This window comes from Eublepharis macularius, chromosome 19 (genome assembly GCF_028583425.1).
Source record: "Eublepharis macularius isolate TG4126 chromosome 19, MPM_Emac_v1.0, whole genome shotgun sequence".
NCBI lineage: Eukaryota > Metazoa > Chordata > Lepidosauria > Squamata > Eublepharidae > Eublepharis > Eublepharis macularius.
Genome location: NC_072808.1, coordinates 25,885,899 through 25,907,331, shown reverse-complemented (window position 1 = coordinate 25,907,331; position 21,433 = coordinate 25,885,899). Strand labels below are relative to the sequence as shown.

Here is a 21,433-nt window from a genome sequence, read left to right as displayed (position 1 = left end):
TACTTCCTGTGTTCACCACCGTGAATGCCCGTTGACGTAGTGCTCATGGTAAACATCTGCGCTCAAGATACGGACGAGTTGCTGCTGCTTTTCGCCTCCATGTAGGGCTTTGCTTAAGTGCCATGGTGCCTTCTTCCAGGTGCGCGCCCACCAGCTGGTCCTGCCCCCATGTGATGTGGTCATCAAGGCTGTGTCCGAGTACGTGGGCTCCATCAAAAATCCCTCTAACCTGGAGGTGATTGGGAGAGATGTCTTCAAACACTCCCAGGTGAGATGTAGTCAGTGGCACGGAGTGAGATTTCCATTTCTCCCCGGAACCTGCACTGTGAGGTTGGAAGGGCCTGAACATTAGGCCTGGCGCAGAATGCCTGGGCCAGTGGAGAGGAGCGAGTTGCTGGATCCAGAGGGGTGGGGGAGAGGTTTGTGGTGACTAGCGGAGCAGGGAGGAGCACCTGAGGGCCCTGGCTGCCATTTCGCTGCTGCCGCCTGGTGATGGAAGTTGGCTACCTGTTGGTTCGTGGCATCTCTAAGCGCAAGCCCAATATGTTGTGACTCTTGTGTGCCTATCAGGTGATTGACTAGGGAATAGATGTGGTCGGCCACCCATTATTTCAACATCTAACATTTCATCATTTCATCATCAACATTTCATCATTTCAACAACAAGAACATCTTATAGGACGTTTATGAAAGCCTATGAGGTGGCAGTGAAAGCAGCAAAGAGGGATTTCTTTGCTGCTTCCATTGCGTCCGCTAGCTCACGCCCGGCTCAATTATTTCAAACAGTTCGGTCCTTGGTCTCCCTCTCTCAGGGAGACCACCAAATTCTTAATTCAACTATTGGCTGCGAGGCTTTTGCGAGCTATTTTGCGGGTAAAATCTTGTCCCTTCGCCGTGGCCTGCCACCCACTGTTGATACAGTAAGGGAACTGGAGACCCCTTGGCCGTCTTCTGGGTCCGTATTAGACCATTTCAGGCTGCTCTCTCAGGACGATGTTGACAGGATCCTGCAGGGGATGAGGCCAACCACCTGTCCTCTGGACCCCTGCCCATCCTGGCTGGTGAAGGCCAGCTCGGAGGGGCTACGGGACCATTTGGAGGCCATTGTTAACATCTCCCTGAGCTCTGGGGTTTTTCCAGGAGGCGGTAGTGCAGCCCCTCCTGAAAAAACCATCTCTGGACCCCACCGACCCGTCCAGTTACCGCCCAGTGTCGAACCTCCCGTTCCTGGGCAAGGTGATTGAGCGGGCGGTGGCGGTACAACTGCAGGAATTCCTGAATGATGCTCTAGTCCTGGACCCATTCCAGTCTGGCTTCCGTCCTGGCCATGGGACGGAGACAGCCTTGGTTGCCCTCACAGACGACCTTCGCAGGCATCTGGATCGAGGCGGGTCAGCGCTGCTTGTGTTACTTGATCTCACAGCAGCGTTTGACACGGTTGACTATGATTTGTTGGCCAGCCGCCTTGCTGACGTGGGGATTAGGGGGACAGTCTTACAGTGGCTGGTCTCCTTTCTCCAGGGTCGGGGACAGAGGGTGGCGCTCGGGGGAGATCTATCGGCCCGTCACCCTTTGGTGTGCGGGGTTCCCCAAGGGGCGATACTCTCCCCAATGTTATTTAACATCTATATGCGCCCCCTCGCCCAGTTGGTGCGGAGGTTTGGGCTGGGTTGTCATCAATACGCGGATGACACCCAACTTTTTCTGTTGATGGACGGCCGGCCAGACACGGCCCCAGACAATCTGGCCAGAGCTTTGGAGGCTGTGACGGCATGGTTGAAACAGAGCAGGCTGAAATTGAACCCAGTGAAGACGGAGGTCCTGCAGCTGGGACGGGGGCTGCCAGATGTTGGGATCCAGCTCCCTGCCCTGGATGGGACACCACTGGCAACTTTGCCAGTGGTAAAGAGTCTGGGTGTGTTCCTGGATGCCTCCCTATCGATGGAGGCCCAGGTCACGGCGGTTGCCAAGTCTGCATTTTTCCATCTTCGTCAGATCAGGCAACTTGCCCCCTACCTGATGCCCCAGGACCTGGCTACAGTGATCCATGCAACGGTCACCTCCAGGCTAGATTACTGTAACTCACTCTACGCTGGGCTACCCCTGGGCCTGATCCGGAAACTACAACTGGTCCAGAATGCGGCGGCACGGGTCCTGACTGGTATACCTTACCAGTCACACATCACACCTGTCCTGCGCCAGCTGCACTGGCTTCCGGTTGAATTCCGAATCAGGTTCAAAGTGTTGGTTCTTACCTTTAAAGCCCTGAGTGGGTTGGGACCGGCATATCTTCGGGACCGCCTCTCCCTGTACGTTCCCCGGAGATCGCTCCGATCAGCGAATAAATATTTACTTGTGGTCCCCGGCCCTAAGGAAGCCCGCCTTGCTTCAACCAGGGCCAGGGCCTTTTCAGTCCTGGCCCCAGCCTGGTGGAACGCTCTGTCAATGGAAACCCGGGCCCAGCGGGACATATTATCGTTCCGCCGGGCCTGTAAGACAGAGCTGTTCCGCCAGGCATTTGGTGATTGAAGGGGGCGGTGCCATGTCGGCCTCCCACCTTTGGGGTGGGGAAGGTTCTCCCCACCACTGCACCTTGTTAATTTGTTTTATTATTTGTATATTGATTTTAGTTTTTGTTTTTATCAATTTTAACTGTTCACCGCCCAGAGCCCCTGGGATGGGCGGTATATAAATTGAATAAATAAATAAATAAATAAAATAATGTCTTTACTGGCTGCGATCTTTTCTTCACCCTTGTCATTTCCATCCTTTCCTTAGTCTAGAACCGAAGATAAAATTGAACGTTTCAAGAAGGCTGTAGAATACTATTCAGTGGCCACGAAGGCCCCCCCTGCGCCAGTGGGCCAGTCCCCGTATGTCCGTGAGTATCCAGGAGATGCAGGTTAACTTCACCTCTCTCTCAACCGTGTTTTCTCCTGCTGTCCAAGAAGGTGAGGCCCTGCCTGAGATCCTACAGTGCCCTCAGCAGGGAGAGGCCAAATCTGGACTAACATCGAGAGTTGCCACTTCCTAGCCCAAAGGGGGCTTTGGTTGCTTTAATAGCTACGTGCCTAGAAGAGGTTTGGTGGGGGCGGCTTCTCCTGATGCAGTGCTGTAAAAAGACAGAGGCTCCGCTTGTTGAATTTCTCCTTGCCGTGATTTATTAAAGGCAAAGGAGTACCTTGCTGGGCTCAGTGCTGGGAATCTTGTTGAATTAGCTTAATAGCACCCCCCCCCCCAGTGCATCAATGTGCTTTGAGATGTTACAAAGTACAAGTGTGTACTCAAGGTCTCGTAGTAGTTAAGGTATATAACTAGTTTGTGTTAAGGAATCCACAGTGTGCTCTCTTGCCTTGAGAGCGTGGACCATAGCTAGCTAGATCAGATCTCCTCATCCAGCATGCCTCACAAGAGTCCCACCAGCCAGCAGCGTGAAGGTCGGCAGGGACCGGCCAGTGGAGTGTGGCCTGCCCATCCTTGCCCCAAGGGAACTGCTTCCTCTGCCGTCAGTATTTGCAGGGGGTTCTGCTTTTTAGCTGCTACCGTCGCTCCTTCCGCAAATCCCAGACTGGACTATACGGGAACTCTCTTACCTCTTAACACCCCCAGCAAGGTTGTGCTGGAATAACACAATGCCCTGTGTATAATGAGATGCCAATTCTGTGCTTCAGTCCCAGGCTTTGGGCCCAACCACTTCGGAGGGCCAGCACCAATGAATCGCAATCCAGTGGTACCTCTTACTTCAGGGAAGGCCATGGTAAGTAGCCAGGCTGTCTTCAGGCGGATTAATTTGATGTTTCGATACTGCTGCATTTATTGTGGATATGTTGGAAATTACACCTTGTTGCTTGTTGAGGGACTGTCACGGACCCAAACCCCAGATCCTACAAGGAGCTGTTCTCTATGTGAAGCAGAGTGAAGTGGTGCACCGGAGTGGCTGGATGCCACTTGAGGCTGCTGGGGAGGAGAGGGCTGGCCTGTGCAGCGCCCCCCCAAGTATGAAGCATGGAACGAGCAGCTTTTTCTCTGGCTTGCTGGTGTGCTGCCTGCTTGGAGACGTATATGGGGGAGCAGTCAGCAGTGTGTCCCTTTCCAACCGCCTGTGGCCTGAAGTGGGACAGCCTACAAGTTCAGCCCCATTGTTTGCTGCCTCCTGCGTAACATGCTGATGGCCTGAACGAAAGCCAAATTTCATGCATGTAGCATGGGCTGTAGACATTGTGCAAACAGCACCTTGTAGCATTTGGCCCTATTTGGGAGATGTGTACGAGATTACATAGGAATGGTCTTTATTTCTCCTGCTGCCCCCAGCCAAGATGTCTGGCAAAGAATATGATTTGACTGAAGCAATGCACAAAGGATTATCATTTGAGTTTTACGTATTCCACAGTCCTAAGGTATTGGGTACTGCAGGCTAGTTTTCTGGATCCCGTTGTCAAGGATTGGTGTAGCACATAAACACGTGGCACTGCACTGTACTGAATCAGGCCCATTAGTCCCCCTGTTGTCTACTTTGACTGAGCTCAGGCCCAGTCAGAGTCTTCTGCAGCTCTGCCTGTATTCTTTTTGAAGGGATGAACAAAGGGATCTTCTAAAATCAGACATAATCTTCCCCTCTCAGCTGGGGCCTCTCCATCTGGGCCTAGTCCTGAGCAGTTGTCATGACCACAGTATCCATCCCTGCTTCTCTCTGCTTCTGTCTTCAGTTTGCACCCCAGATGGGGCCAAAGATGCAGTACCAGCCGCCTGCCCCACACAGCGGCATTGGCACGTCCTCGTCTTTTCTTCCTGGGCCTGGCTCCAATTTTCTCTTCTCTGCACATGGCCTGACAGATGCAGCCCCCTTCCACGAGGATCCCGCCCTGAAGGGGGGCCATATAAACAACTGGCCTGTGCCTTATGACTGCTGTCCTCCCAAGTTCTCTAACCACCACCTGAGCTCCAAACCTTCTCCGTCGTCTGGGCCAGGGTCTTCGCCCTCTTCCTCCTCAGATGGAGAAGAGCACAACGGAGCCGGCTCCAAGTGAGTGAGGCTCAGAAGGGTTTCTGAAATACGTAGGGCCGGCTGGGGGGTGGCAGGGGTATCTAACCCGTAGGGAGGGAGCAGGGGGCAAGGCCCAGGGGTCGTTTTTCTCAGCTTAGAGTGGTCGTAATTGGCTGCAACGTCTAGAGTGGGCCCAAGGCAGTTTTATGGGGGAGAGGAGAGAGAAGCCAAAGGGTTCTTTGCAAGTCCTCCAATATTTGGAACGACTTTGGTGTGCTTTTTCCTTCTGTTTCTCCAGCCATGTGTCTGAAGCAGTGCCTCGCAAGTCTGGCTGGGAGGATCCCGGGGGTGAGAGGACCCTGAGCCAGGCGTGGGGGCAGCCCCCTGGCAGTTCTGGCAACTCAGAGAGGAACCTCAGTGGGCCCGAGGCCCACATCCCCTCCTTGCTATCCATGGCGACCCGCAACCACTTGGACATCACCACCCCGCCCCTGCCCCCTGCCGCCCCTGAGGTGCTGCGTGTGGCTGAGCACAGGCACCGCCGGGGGCTCATGTACCCTTTCATCTACCATGTCCTAACTAAGGTGAGCGGGGGCGCGGGGGGGGGGGGGCGTGTTCTGGAATTCCTTTGGGGGCTTAGAAAGCAGGAGTTGTGGGTTCTCATTTGAGGAGAGGAAGACAGCCTGATGCTTGGTTGCTCCTCCTCCCGTGATCCCTGGAGGCAGGATACTTGCTCATTTCTTTCCCATTCCTTTCCCTCCTTTCCACATTTCTTTTCCTGCCTCCTTGCAAGCGCAGGAGTCTGCTGGAGCTCTGGCTGCCTTTTTTCTGTCTCCAGAGCTCCTTAGGTCATCTTTTCTTTCCTAGCGTGCCTTCATTGTGTGTATTTTTATTTCTATGTCTACATTTGTGGAAAAAAGAAAGAAATCTCTTGGTCTTTGTCTGCTCTGCTCTACCTCTGTTGTAGTGACTCTGCCAGAACCCCCTCAGCTAGGACATTTACATTTCAGACAGCTGATTGGAGCCATTATGCCTAAAACCGGCCTCAGCAAAAGCAAAGAAGCAGATTAGCTGCTAAGAGCAGCAGTCTGAAACTGGAAGTACTCCTGCTGGCTGCAGTTTGGGTAGGAAAACTGTACCTCTCTGCTGCAGCCCGGGACCCCTGCAGGCCAGCTTCAAGTTACCAGGAGACCCCCTTGGCCTACTAAAGCAGCACAAGAGAGTCTATGCTCCCTGTATCCCTGGGATGCTTCTTGAAGATGCTTCCAGCTGGGGGAGGGGGGGGCTGCATCCCTGATTCTGAGCACTCTCAGTCAGAGCTGAACTACAAGAGACGAACTACACGAGGAAGGGCACGTGAAGGGAGTCGCAATGTTAGCCGGGAAGCTGAGTTTTAAAAGAGATGGGAAGGCTTTGTCAATTTCCCCTCCCTATAGAGCCAGAGAAATCACTGCTCAGAGGGTTTATTCTTTGCCTCCTAGAAGGGGAGGTGAAACTGACAGAGCCTTCCAGAGGCAAAGAGGAAATTAGTAAACCCTCTGAGGAGTTATCTTTGCTGGCTCTGTAGAGAGGGGAAATTGACAAAGCCTTCTCATCTCTTTTAAAACTCAGCTTCCCAGCTAACACTGCGACCCCCTTCAAATGAGCATCCTCACGTAATTCGTCTCTTGAAGGTTAGCGCTCAGACTCGAAAGGAGAACATTTGGAGGAAGGCCCGCCTCAGCAGGGCCCCTCAGTCTCATAGCTGTTTTCTCACGATAAGTTGTCAACTTTACAGGACTGTAAAAATTCTGCAACTCTCCACCCCCAAAGGGGACCTAGAGCCAGATGTGGATGAGGATGATGAAGATGGGGTTCGATACATCCCAACACAGAGGGGTTCGATACATCCCAAACCACGGGCTCTACCCTCCCTTTCCTCACCTCTTCACGAAAGGGGCCCAGGAGGAGCAGTTCCACATTGGGCATGCCAAGAAACTATATTCCTTCTCTCCCAAGGTCTCTCACCCCTTCAGAATTCCTGTGGTGGACCCTCCAGTGGCCACCCTGGTCTCAGGCGTGGCCTTACCTAAAAGCAGGGGGGGGGGAGCTCCTTAAAGGGTTCCACCGATAGAAAAAGTGAGGTGGCCCCACACAGAGCTCATCCAGCCATGGCCTACTTCTTTTGAGCTGCTGCAGCCTCCTCGCTCATGGCTACAGTCTCCATATTGTGGCTTCACAAACTTCTGAGGGAAACCCCCGATTTGTTAAGGAAGGTTACTGGTTACCTTTTCAGGCTAGAGAGAGCCACAGTGTCATTGCTGAAGCCAGCTTGGACTCCATGAAGTTTTGCCTCAAAGACTATTCCCTCTGCTGTAGTGGCGAGAAGGCTAGAAAACTGGGCAGTGGATGTCACATCCAAGGCTAATGTAGCAACGTGGTCTTCCCTAGTGGGCAAGCTGTTGAGCAATACCTTGGTAAATATGTTCATAGATATCAAGGATAAAAAGAAGGCCCTGCTCTTTTCAGTCAAGAAAGAGAATAGACAGCAGAAGGGGTTCAACCCCCAGTCCTTTCATAACTACAGGAGTGTCCCCAGATTTCTTTGAGAGCCAGTTTGGTGTAGTGGTTAAGAGCGTGGGACTCTGATCTGGAGAACTGGGTTTGATTCTCCACTCTTCCTCTTGAAGCCAGCTGGGTGACCTTGGGTCAGTCACAGCTTCTAGGAGCTCTGTCAGCCCCACTCACCTCACAGGGTGTTTGTTGTTGTAGGGATAATAATGACATACTTTGTAAACTGCTCTGAGTGTGTGTTAAGTCATCCTGAAGGGCGGTATATAAATTGAATGCTGTTGTTGTTCAAATTATCCGAAACAATCAACAATAAGCAGAGGTCACATGTTATTGATTGGCTTTGCTAAGCTGATACAAGTGTCCACTGGAAACCTAAATATCAACCAGATATTGGCGTGATATGTACGCTGCTGCTATTATCTATCGATTTATTTATTTATTTATTATATTAGATTTTTAGTCCGCCCTCCCCACCAAGCAGGTTCAGGGCAGAGCACAACTTTTAAATTTACATAAACACATAAAAGCAGATAAAAACATTACAATAAAATTTAAAACACTACATACAATAAAAACTTCTCCTATGGCAATGGAAGAGTTACTTCATTTCAGACATGGCCCATATATCATCATCACCATCATCATTCTAGAAGATCAACCTGATCCAAGCCAAAATCTTCCTCCGGGTCCAACTCTCAGGCCACTCAAGGCCAAAACTCAGACAGCTGGGGCAACAAACCTCACCCACAGTGCCCCTGACACCAAGTCTCCACCAGTGGGAGGCAGACTGCAACTCTTCTGGCGGAACTGAACTGCGTCAGTGTCTGATACCTGAGTACAACACGCCATCAGGCAGGATTACACCATCGAGTTTGTCTACCCCCCACCCAATTGCTTCATATAACCCCTTGTTCTAGTGATCCAGCAAAATTAAGTGACACTCAAGAGGCCATCTGTCATCTAGACATTGCAGCCATAGAGCCTGTTCCCTTGTATCAAAGCCATTCAGACATCTATCTTTTTTACTGTTCCCAAAGAGAATGTGGCTTGGACATAAAACTCCTTAACAAATTTGCTGCATACAAAAAAATAAAAATGGAGACATTAAAACCAATTGCAGAGGCAAATGTACCAGGGGACTTCATAGTGCAATTTGGGTTCGGTAAAAAATACTGAATTTTACCCAATGTAGTACAATTCGGTGTTACCGCACCCAATTCAATATTGCTGATGCAATTCGGCAATATCGAACGGAAGTTTACAGAATTTAATAGGTAACATTCGGTAAACTTCAGGAGCCGCAACAGCAGCGTTTCTTGTTGTCAGCAGGAATCACTGCTTCCCGCCTGTTTACTTCCAGCCACCGATTCTCCATTATTCCCTATGGGGAAAACTATGGGAGCCATTCAGGGGAATGTGAGTGGCATTTTGCAAAGAAAATGTACAGAATTTTCAGGGGACATGCTATTGACTGTCCTCTAAAGACCCCCCAAGTTTCAGGGAGATTGGACTCTGGGGGCATTTTATCCCTCCCCTCCCCCCAATAAAAAGGTTCTCCCAGCCACCCCATTTGTTTGTATTGTGGGAAGAAAGTGACTCCCACTGCAGAAACACATGGATCATGGCTTCCAGGGCCACAGGCACACTCTTAATTACAATCTACACAATATACAGCCCAGTAGAATGAAAATGATGCCCCCCCCCCGCCCAAACTCAGCACCTCCCAAGCGGGCTGAATTCAGTCCACATGATACTCATTGTCCGTCTTCTGTGCAGCCCCACATGGGACTGTGCACATGCAGGCCTGCCGATCAGTAGGTTTTTTTTTAAAGTTCAAAGTCTGCTATGGGGCGCTTGCCTCTCCGGTGTGCATGTATGGCTTTTCCCACCAAAAGCGGCACTTGGAGGCAGCGTCCCCTACCCTCCAGTTCCTTCTTCGCCACTGTCCCATGTGTGCCTGCACAGAAGACATCAATAATCAGCCGTTATGATGTAGCTCTTTTCCTCCTCCCACTGGGAGAAGTTGCAGAGCTGAAGAGTGCAGCAAATGTGGCCATTGCTTTGAGGTCAGTGTTCCTGGCCCAGCTTCTGGGATCCACGATTGCAGCTACTGGCACCCTCTCACAGGCCTGGTTCTTACTCCCTCGCCAGCAGTCAGTTGCCCTCAAGTGCCGCTTGAGATTAAGAGTTTTCTGCCGCTGTCGAGTTCTCTTCATCGATGGACCATCTCTTCGTGCCGGATCGCGACAGACGCAAGCCTCTTCAGCTGGGCCAGACCAAGAAATGTACTCGGTTTCTGAACAGGCCACGAGCATCAATTTCCGGCAACTCAGGAAGATTTTCCTGGCACTAAAATTCTTTCTGAAAACATCCCGATGCCTCCATGTTTGTGTCCGAACAAACAACACAGCAGCCAAGGCTCATCTCAGTCTTCAGGGAGACACATCTGCCTTGTACACCTTTACAAAACGGTCTCTTACGCATTGGCCGATGCGGCTTTTGGGCAGCGCGTCCTTCCAAGAGGTGATGTAAGAGGATCAAAGACAGAGGGTTGCCCACCCGCCCAAGTGTCGGGACATCCTCCTCTCCTCAAACGAGAAAGGACCTTTGGACTTCCTGTGAAGGTTTCTTCTGCTTGAGGGTTGATAAGCTGTCTTGTCTTACATGTCTTAACTGTTGTTTTTTTTGCCACTGTTACAGTTTATTGTTAAATGCTTTTTTTCTACTGAAAAGAGGTTGGCCCTTTTTTGGCCTTGCTCTTTACCTGTGTTAATCTTCAGATTAAATTCTGTTGAGGCCAGCAAGCAATAGCACACTTGGTGGCTTTTGGTGGGCAGCGAACGGAGGGGCCCTCCCTCTCCTCAGAGGCAGGAAAGGAATGATCTAATACCCTGCCTCCAGGGATCATGGGAGAAGGAGTGCCCAAGCATCAGGGTGTCCTCTTCTGCCTCACGGTAAGTCCAAAGTTCCTTCCTCTGCTCCCCTCCAGGGTGAGATCAAGATCCCTGTCTGCATTGAAGATGAGTGCAACAGCGAACTACCCCCTGCGGCTGTCCTTTTCCGGGCAGCACGGCAGTATGTCTACGGTGTCCTTTTCAGCGTGGCAGAGACACAGCGGCGGATGGAGCGCCTCGCCATGCGCAAGCGCATCCCTGTAGAAAGTAGGTGTCCTCTTTGTCGTTAAGCACAGGCATGCTTAAAGCTTCAGTACTGTGTTCCTCCGAATCACAAGGCAGCCCACCTTAAGGAGCCTGAGCAGTTGCAGGAGTGTTTATGTGCAGCATTTTAGTTTACCTTATGCAAAAAACAGGCTCCCAGCAGAGGAGGAGTACGTGGCCTTCCTCAAGCCCCTTGCTAGACCAGAGGCAAGGCCGTGCGTGGAAGTGTGAGTGGGGCAGGACATGCTGCACAGGCTGGAGTGCCCTTCAGGTTTAGCAAGCTTGCCAGAAGCCAGATAGATTGGCTGCCTGATGCTGAAGTCCACCATTCCGGGGCGGGGGCGTGGGGGTGGGCGGGGGCGTGGGGGCGGGCCCCCCCCCTTCCAGGCCTGCTGCTGCTGCTGCTGCTGCACGCGAGTGAGTTTGTCTTGATGGGCGAGACGAGGCTCTCTGCTTCCCGGCGCAGCTCCTCCTGTCATCATCAAGGAGTGGTCGGCATACAAGGGCAAATCTCCCCAGACCCCGGAGCTGGTCTCGGCCCTCGCCTTTCGGGAGTGGACCTGTCCCAACCTCAAGAAGCTGTGGCTTGGCAAAGCTGTGGAGGACAAGAACCGGCGCATGAGAGCCTTCCTGGCCTGCATGAAATCGGACACGCCTGGCATGCTCAACCCGGCCCACGTCCCCACGCACCTGCTGCTGATGTGCTGCGTCCTGCGGTGAGCGGGCCGGACCCGGAAGAGAGCGGGAGAGCTGGAGGGCGGGCGTGGAGGGGTGGAGGCCGGGCGCAGGCAGGGGCGGGCGGCCTGAGTGTCAGAAGCCACCCGGAAAGCAGGCGGAGCCCTGGGAGCCTGGCTGGGGTGGACTGGGGGGGGGGTGCTCTGAGCTTAAGATTTCAGCAGTGCGAGAGAGGAGATGGTCGTGCTGGAGACCGTGAATTTGGGGGAAACAACCAGTTTGTTGGTGATATTTGTAGTCGGCCTTTCTCATTGAGACTGGAAGGCAGATCACAGAGTGTAAGTCAGCGCAGTAGACAGGACGGGACACGCAGTGAGCAACGTAACAGCACTAGGATTGCAGGAATCTGAAACAGCATAAGTATTACCATGACACGTTATACAATGCAGAAATTATATAGTAGGATAATACATACAGCAACAGGTAATAAACACATGTTGCAATCAGTCCCTTTCCCTTTATTAAAGCATCTTCTGGAACCGTTCTGTTAAAATGTAGCCCTTTTACCTGTGTCAAAAAGCCTTCCTGAAGAGTTCAGCCTTCCGTAGTTTGCAGCCTGCCAGGAGAGAGAGAGCCTTCCTAACCTCATCAGAGAGGCCATTCCCCAGGGTGGAGCCACAGTGGAGAACACTTGGAGGGCTGAAGGTTTGGGTTCGGAGCTCTAGGTATAGAAGGGCCCTCTGAACGGGACCTGGTGCAGTTTCCAGTCCTCAGGCAGGCCCTTCCTTGTAGCTGTCGCTTTCATCCACACGACACGTGGAACCCTGTTCCTCTCTCCCTGCTCTCCAGCCCCATCGTCCAGACCAGACCAGACCAGGCCAGTGGGCTCTCTCGTGTGTCCCTTAAAGAACAGCTTAGTAAAGCAATACCAGTGGGGACTGCATGATGCCCCAAAGGAAGCTATCCCAAACAGGTCCGAAGTAGTGTTTGTGAACGGATCACAGTGTTTGTCAAGCTGCAGTTCTCCCTTGGGGAGTAATTCATGCACACGGGCAGGCCTGTTCTCTGCGCATGGAACTCGAAAAAGAATGCTTTTGATTTGTCTCGGGGTTGATTCCTTGAAGGCCCAATTTATCTCTGCTTGCCTGTCTAAACTTAGATAAAGTACTTACACACACACAAAGACAGACAGACCGCGGGGGATGAAAAACCCTGAGGCGCATGGGTACCAAAAAGGCTGTTCTTGCAGATAAACCAGGCAAGACTTAACTGGGGATGGAATCTCAGATGCGTGGATGTGTTTATTTACTAGGTTTACATCTTTCTCTTCTGGAGGAGTAGAAAAGAGCAAGAGCCCAATAGTACCAATAAGACTAACACGATGTGTGGTAGGGTAGGAGCTCACTTCTTTTCTACTGCTACAGATAGACTCGCTTGGCTACCCATCTTGGTCTGTCTTCTGGAGGACTTCCAGAGAGATGTTAAAACATAGAAGTTCAACAAAATAGATAAAGCCTATTAAAAAATCATTTGGAGAAACTTCCTTATTCGCTGTTTTGAGTTAATGGGTATGGACAGTGGCCAGTTGCAAGCCCACCATCCTTTCAAGCCCACCCCACGGCCACCGGGAGCAGTTACTGATCCCATGAGAAAGCTGGCGGTCTGTGCTGGTGGGTGTCCTCACACCCGTTACCAGTGCTCCACTTTCCTAGGTGCTGGGGCCAGTAACCTGTATCCTGGCTGCCACTCCTGATTTAGTCAACCTGAAGTGTTTTGCTTCTTTGCTTCGACCTCAAATGTGGAGGAACGAGGGCCCCATGCAGAGCCTGTGGGGCCACAGAGAGTGCTGGATTAAAAAGGGGGTAGGAGAAACCATACCTAGCCAGAGTATTAACTGTCACCTGTGGGGTGATGTGGAGGTGGTGATTTCAAAGGTACGTAGCTACCAGGAGCAACGCAGAGAGACAGAATTATCCCTGCCAAAAAGCAAGCAACTAATCAAATGTCAAAAAAAAAACCCAGCTTGATTGTGAGGGGCAGTTCCCCCCCCCCCCCAGCAAACCAGTCTGCAGGATGTCAGCAGAGAGTCTGGCGGCTTGTGGAAAGGCCTTTGGTGGAGAGCGTGCTGGGCTGGGGCCGTGGTTCAGTGGTGTAGCGTGCAGTTTGTGTGTGGAAGGTCACAGGCTTGGTCTCTGGCCGGTCCAGTGAGAGCGGGTCCGTCGGGAGACACGTTTCCTGACACCTGGCAAGAGTTTTTAGAAAGTGGGCGGGACCAGGTGGGGCTTTTGCCCAGCAAGGCCTCTGATTGACCATTGGAGATTTGATTGGCCGTGCAGATTTTTTAAAATGAGCTTTGGCATCAGCTGCCACCACAGCATAAGTATCTTCACTGTGTGACTGAAAGTAAGCTGTGGCAGCCATTTTGTGGCTCTGCCCACCACAAGATGCCAGAATTCCACAGGGCTGCTCCGCAGGCTCAAAATGGTTGGGGACTGCAGGAGTTAGAGGATCTCCAGCCAGCTGGTATCCAGTGCTTGAGGGCCAGGGGGGGGGGGGCAATTCCTGCTAAGGCTAGAAATCTCGGCTGGAGGGACGGATGGCCTGACGCCACTCAAAGGCAGCTTCATTCCTAGCCTTTGGGGCAGGAACTGAACCGGCCGTGTCTGGCCCAAGCCAGTCTATCCCCCCCAAAATTTAAGCTGGCTTCAGCCTCAAAATGGACTGAGAATGCGTTTTCATACCTGCCTGCTTGGAATCTCCTAGCAAAGCTTAAGTGTTCCTTACCTGAAGAATCCAGGGCGGAATTCCTGCTTGAGGCCTCTGCCCATCCCAAGGTGGAGCAGAAGAAGGGAACAGAAGGAGGTTTCTGGGCTCATTTTTGCAGACGCACACGCACACGCACCCCGCTGCTTGGCTCTCCTTTCTTACCTGTGTGTGGTGGGGTGACTTTCTCTCTTTCTTTTTTATTAGTTACATGATTCAGTGGCCTGGTGGTCGGATTCTGCACAGACATGAGTTGGATGCCTTCTTGGCTCAGGCTGTGTCTGCTCAACTATATGAGCCAGATCAGCTTCAGGAACTGAAGGTAACGGGCAAGGGGCCGGACCTGATCCCTGCAGCATTTCTGTGCCAATTGGCTCAGGGGGAGGCGGCAGGAAGTTCCCCAGATCAGAGCTTAGGGGGCTGAGGAACAGAAGTTGGTGGGTGGCATGGTTCTCTGAGAGCTGAATTCCTCCTGCATGGAGCAGCTTGCAGCTACAGGCGGACTCTTCCCTTGGTCATGCACCCCGGCTGCCCGTTCACCCTTCTCTTATGACCACACCACTTGTAAAAAGGAGAGGGAGGGAGAGATCCAGGTATGCAAAACCTCCAGTATTGGACTTGGACTAAAATGCTTACAAACAGCAGGTGAGGTGGTAAGCCATTGCCTGCGCTGTGCAGGGGGAGGCGCCGAAGCCTGAAAGTTTCTCTGTATGGAAAACTGCCACCCCCCCCCCACCCCCCGTGGCTCCTTAGGCCTGTTGCTTTCCCCCTTCCAGGCCTCCTCTTGGAACTCGTACTGCACAGAGGGTTCATTTGCCTTTTGTCTGGGAGGACTTCGTTTGCCCTAAAATGCATTTAAGCTCAAGGTGGTTCACAAAGTAAAATGTGATAAAACCATAAAAACAGCATTAAAGCATTGGCATTAAAAGCTCAGCCAGGTATAAAAAAGGGCATAAAACCCTTTAGCACGTAAAAACATACTTAAGTGAGGGAGGGCACAAACCTATGCCCTTAGGCATCTTCTTTGGCAGTTGATGTACTTTTGCTGCACTGAATGTCCCAGATGTAAGATTGCCACCGTGAGGTTTTTATTTTATTTGTTATTATTTAACTTCTGTATCACCTCTCCACCATATTTATTGCTTGAGGCGGTTTATGACAATAAATATACAATACAATATTAAAATAATATAAATACAAACATTAAAACTGATAATACAATATTAAAATATAAATGAAAACATTAAAAACCAATAATACAATAAGAATACAAACATCAAAACCCATCCATCTCAAAGGACAACGCCATCACTATATCCTACTCAGTCCCATTGTCCAAAATTGAGCTCTGTTAAGTGCAAAACACATCAGTGTGAATGCACAAATGACCACTTGAAGAACAGCAGTTACAGGTAAGCAGCTTTTTTTCCACACAAGCAGTTCTGGGTCTGTTGAGTTCGGAGGGGCTGGTGGCCAGGGATGGACTTGGCTGCTGGCATGACCTCCTTGAAGGCCAAAGTCTGTTGCCTCTCTTGCAGATTGAGAAATTGGATGTTCGGGGGGTTCAGTTGGCCGCGCTCTTTATGAGTGGAGTGGACACAGCTCTCTTTGCCAACGATGCTTGTGGCCAGCCCGTGCCCTGGGAACACTGCTGCCCGTGGATCTATTTTGATGGGAAGCTGTTCCAGAGTAAGCTGATCAAGGCCACGCGGGAGAAGGTGCCTCTCCTAGACCTCTGTGACGGACAGGTAAAGACGTGGATAGGCATTGGGCATTTGCCCTCATTTATGGCTTTCTTCAATTGGTGAAACCAACTGGTGCCATAATTTAACCAGCCATTCCTGTGCCTTTGGGAAACAAAAGAGAGGCTCCCCCAGTAACCGAGGTCAGAAGCGGGAAGTGAACTAGCCACAACCGGAGGTGTAGGGATTACTTACTCCCCAGTAGAATAACACACAACTTCTCCAAATGTGGAATTTATAAATATTTCAAAATAGCGCTTAAGGTATATGTGCAAAGGGACTAAGTGCATATATAAATAGCTATGACAAATACGCTCAAAATCCATACAATCTCAGGGGGCCTGGGAGAACGTCCACACGCCCCCAGCACAACTGGAGGGGGGGGGGCTATTTAAACCACTCGTTTCATAAAAAACTTTCTCAAGGGCATCAAACTTAGGTCTGAATTAGGACCAGTATCTCTCTGTTTCTGTAATAATAAGAATCTTCTTAATAACATGCCTCAGTCTCTCATCTCTTGTATAAAGTAATACAGTTTCAAGCTTACCATATCCTTAAGTACAAATTTCCAAACTTCAAACGGCAACACACCAAAGGAAACGGCTGTGCGCTTCACCTCGCATTATGAGCTCCGTGGCATCACCTGTGGCGGCAGAATTAAAGCCAAAGAAGAACTTACACGCTTTACAAGGAACCCGTATTATTGAGAAGATTTTTTACGCCCACACACCCACAGCCAGGCCCCCGTTGGGCTGGGGGGGGGGGGGCTGCGTGTGGACATTCTCCTGGGCCCCCTGAGTCTGTGGTCCCATCTGGAAAAGAAGAGGCATCAGTGGTATGATAAGCATCACACTCTGAAGTCCAATTTTCAGCTACTTACCTTTGTCTTGTGGATGGCTATAGGAGAAGTTCCTCCACGGCCCGCCTACAAGAAAAAGGAGAACAAGTGTTATCACATCATTGGGCTCGATTACAGTATTATTCTGATAGACGGCTGGGGGTTCTTGTAGGAAGGAAATGCGTTTTGTGTGCTGCTGCTGTCTAAATGAAGTTGTGCATGATTGTTATTGGCGGAATGTTACTAGATCTCTGTATGGATTTGGGGAGTATTTATCATAGCTATTTGTAGATGCACTTAGTCTCTTTGCATGTATGCCTTAAGCTATTTTGAAATATTCATAAATTCTATATTTGAGGAAGTTGAGTATAGAGTTACCCTGTTGGGGAGTAGGTAATCCTTACACCTCCGGTTGTGGCTAGTTCACTTCCCGCTTCATTCCTGTGCCTGGAACAGACTCTCACTTCTGTCAAGGTGGCCTCCTGTTGGCCGGTCGAGGGCCTCTAAGGTCCACCTAACCCGTCTCATGGATGAGCAGGAATTTGAACCTCCATTTTGCTAGTCCAGCACTGCAGCTGCCACACTACACGGACTTCAGACATGTTTGCTTTTCTCCCCGCCCTGCTGTTCCACTATGTCACTGGGAAGGCTGACTTTTCCTTGTTAAATGAGAGGGTTATATGATGAAAAAATGTACCAAGGGGTAATCTGGTTAAGATTCCTTGGGTGGCTGAGATTTTGATTACTGATATTTTTAATGTCACCTCTGGAAGTAGGTTAATAACACCGTACTGGGGAAATGCTGTAGATTATTTAAAAAATGAACGTGTCTCGTTTTTATGGTCTTCTGTTAACTGGCTTAAGAATTCTACTAATTTTGTGAATGTCTTGATCTTACCATTTTGTCCACATGCAAATAAAGAAAACAATTTCTGAAGCCCCCCCCCCCCTTCCCTATCAAATGGTAACTCTGTCGCCTCTTCCTCTCTGCCCGTCTTTGTCCACAGCCTGAGCAAGTATCCAAAGTGGAGAAGATGAGGCAGAGCATCCTGGAAGGCATCAACCTCAACCGCCAAGCCCCGCCCCCCCTCCTCCCACCCCCACCCTTTGCGTCCTCCATGGCCCCTCCCTTTTACCCCATGCCTCTCTACCCACGCACGATTGGCTCTGTTCAGACACCGGCCCCTGGGAGGATGAGAGGCTTCACAGGTGAGCAAGGATGCACCTCACATCCTCCGCTGCATGCAAGCCCCCCCCCCCCCCCCGCCCCCCGGAAGCAGGCTCTTGGCTTCGTAGAGGCTCATTCGTATTCTGTGGCAGCAAGAGATCCGTTCCCTTCTCTTCTCGAATGGGAAAGATTTGGCCAGACTCTCAGCTGTGTGTAAAGCTTTAGGGAGGAGGAATTTCCCACCACCTAAAATGTATTGAATATGTGCAATGCAGGTTGTTTTGTCTCACAGTCAGTTAAGATGTGGAAGTGAAACCTGACTGGATTCTGCTCCATGAGACTGCGGAGCCAGACGTTCAGAGTTGGGATGCTACGGCTTTGGAGTCACTTCCCCAAGAAGGACTGCTGGGCCCTGGCTCTAGGCCTAGATCCAGTGTCTGGGTAGGCACAAGGGCTTCTCCTTGGCGCCGCCTCCGGCAGCAGCCCTCAGGCCGAGGTGCATCTCCTCAGCAGAAGTCCTGCTGCCTGCGGAAATAACTGCACTTGGTTCGGCACTTCTACAGCAGATTAAACTAGTCCGAAGACAGACTCAGTCTTAGGACTAGTTTACGAACAGAGCAGATAAGATGGTGAAATGGTTCTGGAACTACGCTGCTTCAGGCAGACTGGTGCTTAATTTGAACACTCCTGCATGTAGAAAATTTGGGTTGAAGGTAGGAGTTCCAGCCCAGACACTCATCTCCCCCCCCCCCCACACACACACAAGTTCCGCCATCAGATTTCCCCATCTGCAGCCTGAATGAGTCCAGTCCACACACACTGCTGCCCCCTCATAGACGCTTCATATGAGCTATGCCTTGGGCCACTGTTTCTGAACTTTGAATCCACGAATGCCCACCAGCAGGCGATATTATCATTGAATGCTGTCTAAAATTAGATCATAGAAGTAGCACTCCAGGCGAGTCAACTGTATGTAGGTGTGTTTGTGACATTTTTTGCTGTAGTTTGTCTGTGTTCCCTGTTACACGTTCTAATTGTGACGACCTTGGTCCCGCACGTGTGTGTAATGTGCATTTGGGACACAGGTCTCAGGCATGCTCTCAATGAGCCCCTTGGGCCTGATGCCCACAGCCGGCTCCTTAATGTTCGGGCTGGTGTCCTGCTTGTTGTGTGCCACCCTTAAGAGCAGCGGGTGGGAATCTGAGGTGCTCTCTTCAGAGCTCCACTGTTTGTCAGAAGTCGCTGCGAGTGGGGAGAAGAGGCTACCTAAAATCCTGAAGGCCCCCCTAATTTTTGAATCAGCCCTTCCAAGGATGAAATCATAGGGCCCTGGAGAACAATTATTGTCTTAGGAGTGACCTCTGCAGCGTTTCCAGTAGGACGGCCTGTTCTCATCTATCGTGCAGATTTGTCCCCAGGCGTGTGCTAAGAAAAGACTGTGTACACACAAACGTGCATGCATTCACATGCACACGTGTATTCTCTCCCTCCCCTTTTCCCTGGGTGAGATTTGGGGCTGTAATGTTTGGCCATTTGAATGGCCCGGCGAAGCACCGTCTTTCCTGTGGCTCCTCTGCTTCATCCCTGACTGGATGTTCTGTTCCCCTAGGGCTCCACCCCATCCCGCCACAAGGAGGCAAACTGGAGATTGCGGGCATGGTGGTGGGCCAGTGGGCTGGAAGCAAACCATCCCGGGGCCAAGGCTCCTTTGGCATGCAAGTGGTGTCAGTGGGAGGTCCAGGGAAAAGGTAAGTACTGCTGGAGCCCGAACGGCTGCTGTCTGGGAGTGATTTCTCCCTCCTTTTGAGATGCTGCCATGGCTGAATGATGGTGCTGGTGGGGGTGTGGCTTCTGTTCCAACATGTGGAAAGTGAGACAAGTTTAAAGCAGTTAGGAAAGGAATTTCATTTTGGATTGTCTCATAGGGTTTTCACAGTAAGGAATTATCAGAAGCGATTTACCATTGCTTTCTGCACAGTACTAACCAGGGTTAGCTGAAGTGACACTGCTGTTGTCTGTGAAAGATCCTCCGCCAGTGTCGCCTTCCACTATTGCTGCTGCCCAGTAGCTAGCCTTCAGGAACCATAGCCATTGGAACAGTCAGTTCTCTTCTGCTGATGTGGCCATTGATTCCTGAAGGGGGTGGATGCATCTTAATCTGGTGTCTCACCTTTGACCATGCTGGCTTGAGTGACTCTACTGGGAGTTGAGGCTCTTGACCGAGTCTGCGCTCCTGATAGTATTGCTCACTGACACACTCAAGCCCCCTCACCACGTTAAGGTGTATATCTAAGCAGGGATGTGTATCCATGAGGGGGAAACTCTGGAAACACTCAGTCTGCATTCTAGTTTCCAAAGAAGGGTATGCCAAAGAGTGCAGCAACTATTCGAAGCTACTGTCAGGACAGAATATGGGAAAACAGAATGGTTTCCAGTTGGCAAAGGTGTGAGTCAAGGATGCATATTATCTCCCCACCTCTTTAACCTCTATGCAGAGTATATCATAAGGAAAGCTGGATTAGATTTAGAAGAAGGTGGAGTGAAAATTGGTGGAAGGAACATTAACAATTTGCGATATGCAGGTGACCACAATACTGGCAGAAAATAGTGAAGACTTGAAACAAGTACTTTGATGTAAGCCCCACTCACTCCCCCACTGTGAGGCAGATTTTCCCTCCAAAACAGTCGATTGCTGGGCAGCCTCTGGTAGTGTGTCTCTGGATATAATCTTAAATCCCTTTTGTCCCACACTTTAAAACATACATATATCCCAGCCCAAATATTTGGAATGGGAGAAGCAAAAGCCCACATTTTTTAAAAATTAAATGGCACTAGAGGCTAAGTAAAGTTCAAAAGGAAACAGCAGGTTTATTAAAAAGGCAGGATTGGTAAATAGGTAGGCAGGGAAAGTAAAGCTGAGGTAAATTTTGATTGTAGAACAGAATTCTTCACAAGCATTAGGCACAATAATCTTAAAGCTTAGTTCCAGTAGTTACAGTTTTTAAAAGTGGGAGGTTGGTAGTTTCAGACTTAGGTTACTTCATGGATTTCAGTTTACAGCTTAAGTGTTCTGACTTCAGTACAGCACTCTTTTTTCCTTTACACCAGAATTAGGGTTCTCCTCAGAGCCAAAACCTCCTTTTTAGACACTGGACAGGAATTATTCTTCACCAAAAAACATAATCTTGATCACTTGGCTGAAGGGGAGTCTCCTTTTTCTGGCCACTTCCTCTGCCAGCAACATACTCGAGTTCTAATTTGTTTGTGTAAATCAGTGCTGGGTTTCACACTTAAGTACTTTAACAAAAGTCTTCTTTAAACCTAAAGCTGTCCCAGTTAGGGCAAACTTCTCCTTTTTTCCTCACACAGAGGGTTAATATTCTGACCCTCCTTGTCAGACTCCAAACTCCTCCAGCAATTTTGTCAGCACCAATTGTTACCTTCTCACTGAGGCTGTCGTACTTTGGTCACATCATGAGAAGACAAGATTCTCTGGAAAAGTCAATAATGCTAGGAAAAGTGGAAGGCAGTAGGAAAAGGGGAAGACCTACA

The 21,433-nt window shown here is 50.4% G+C and overlaps 1 protein-coding gene across 1 annotated transcript in view; it reads left to right on the top strand.

The window, feature by feature from the left end:
• FAM120C (family with sequence similarity 120C) overlaps positions 1–21,433 on the top strand; it is a 37,584-nt gene that overhangs the window by 13,930 nt on the left and 2,221 nt on the right. The window contains exons 4-14 of the mRNA XM_055003120.1: positions 140–268; positions 2,779–2,881; positions 3,672–3,757; positions 4,707–5,023; positions 5,283–5,568; positions 10,527–10,698; positions 11,162–11,411; positions 14,341–14,455; positions 15,672–15,881; positions 17,721–17,922; positions 19,491–19,629. Of these exons, the coding sequence (XP_054859095.1) occupies positions 140–268; positions 2,779–2,881; positions 3,672–3,757; positions 4,707–5,023; positions 5,283–5,568; positions 10,527–10,698; positions 11,162–11,411; positions 14,341–14,455; positions 15,672–15,881; positions 17,721–17,922; positions 19,491–19,629 (2,009 nt within the window). The remainder of the gene's footprint in view (positions 1–139; positions 269–2,778; positions 2,882–3,671; positions 3,758–4,706; positions 5,024–5,282; positions 5,569–10,526; positions 10,699–11,161; positions 11,412–14,340; positions 14,456–15,671; positions 15,882–17,720; positions 17,923–19,490; positions 19,630–21,433) is intronic.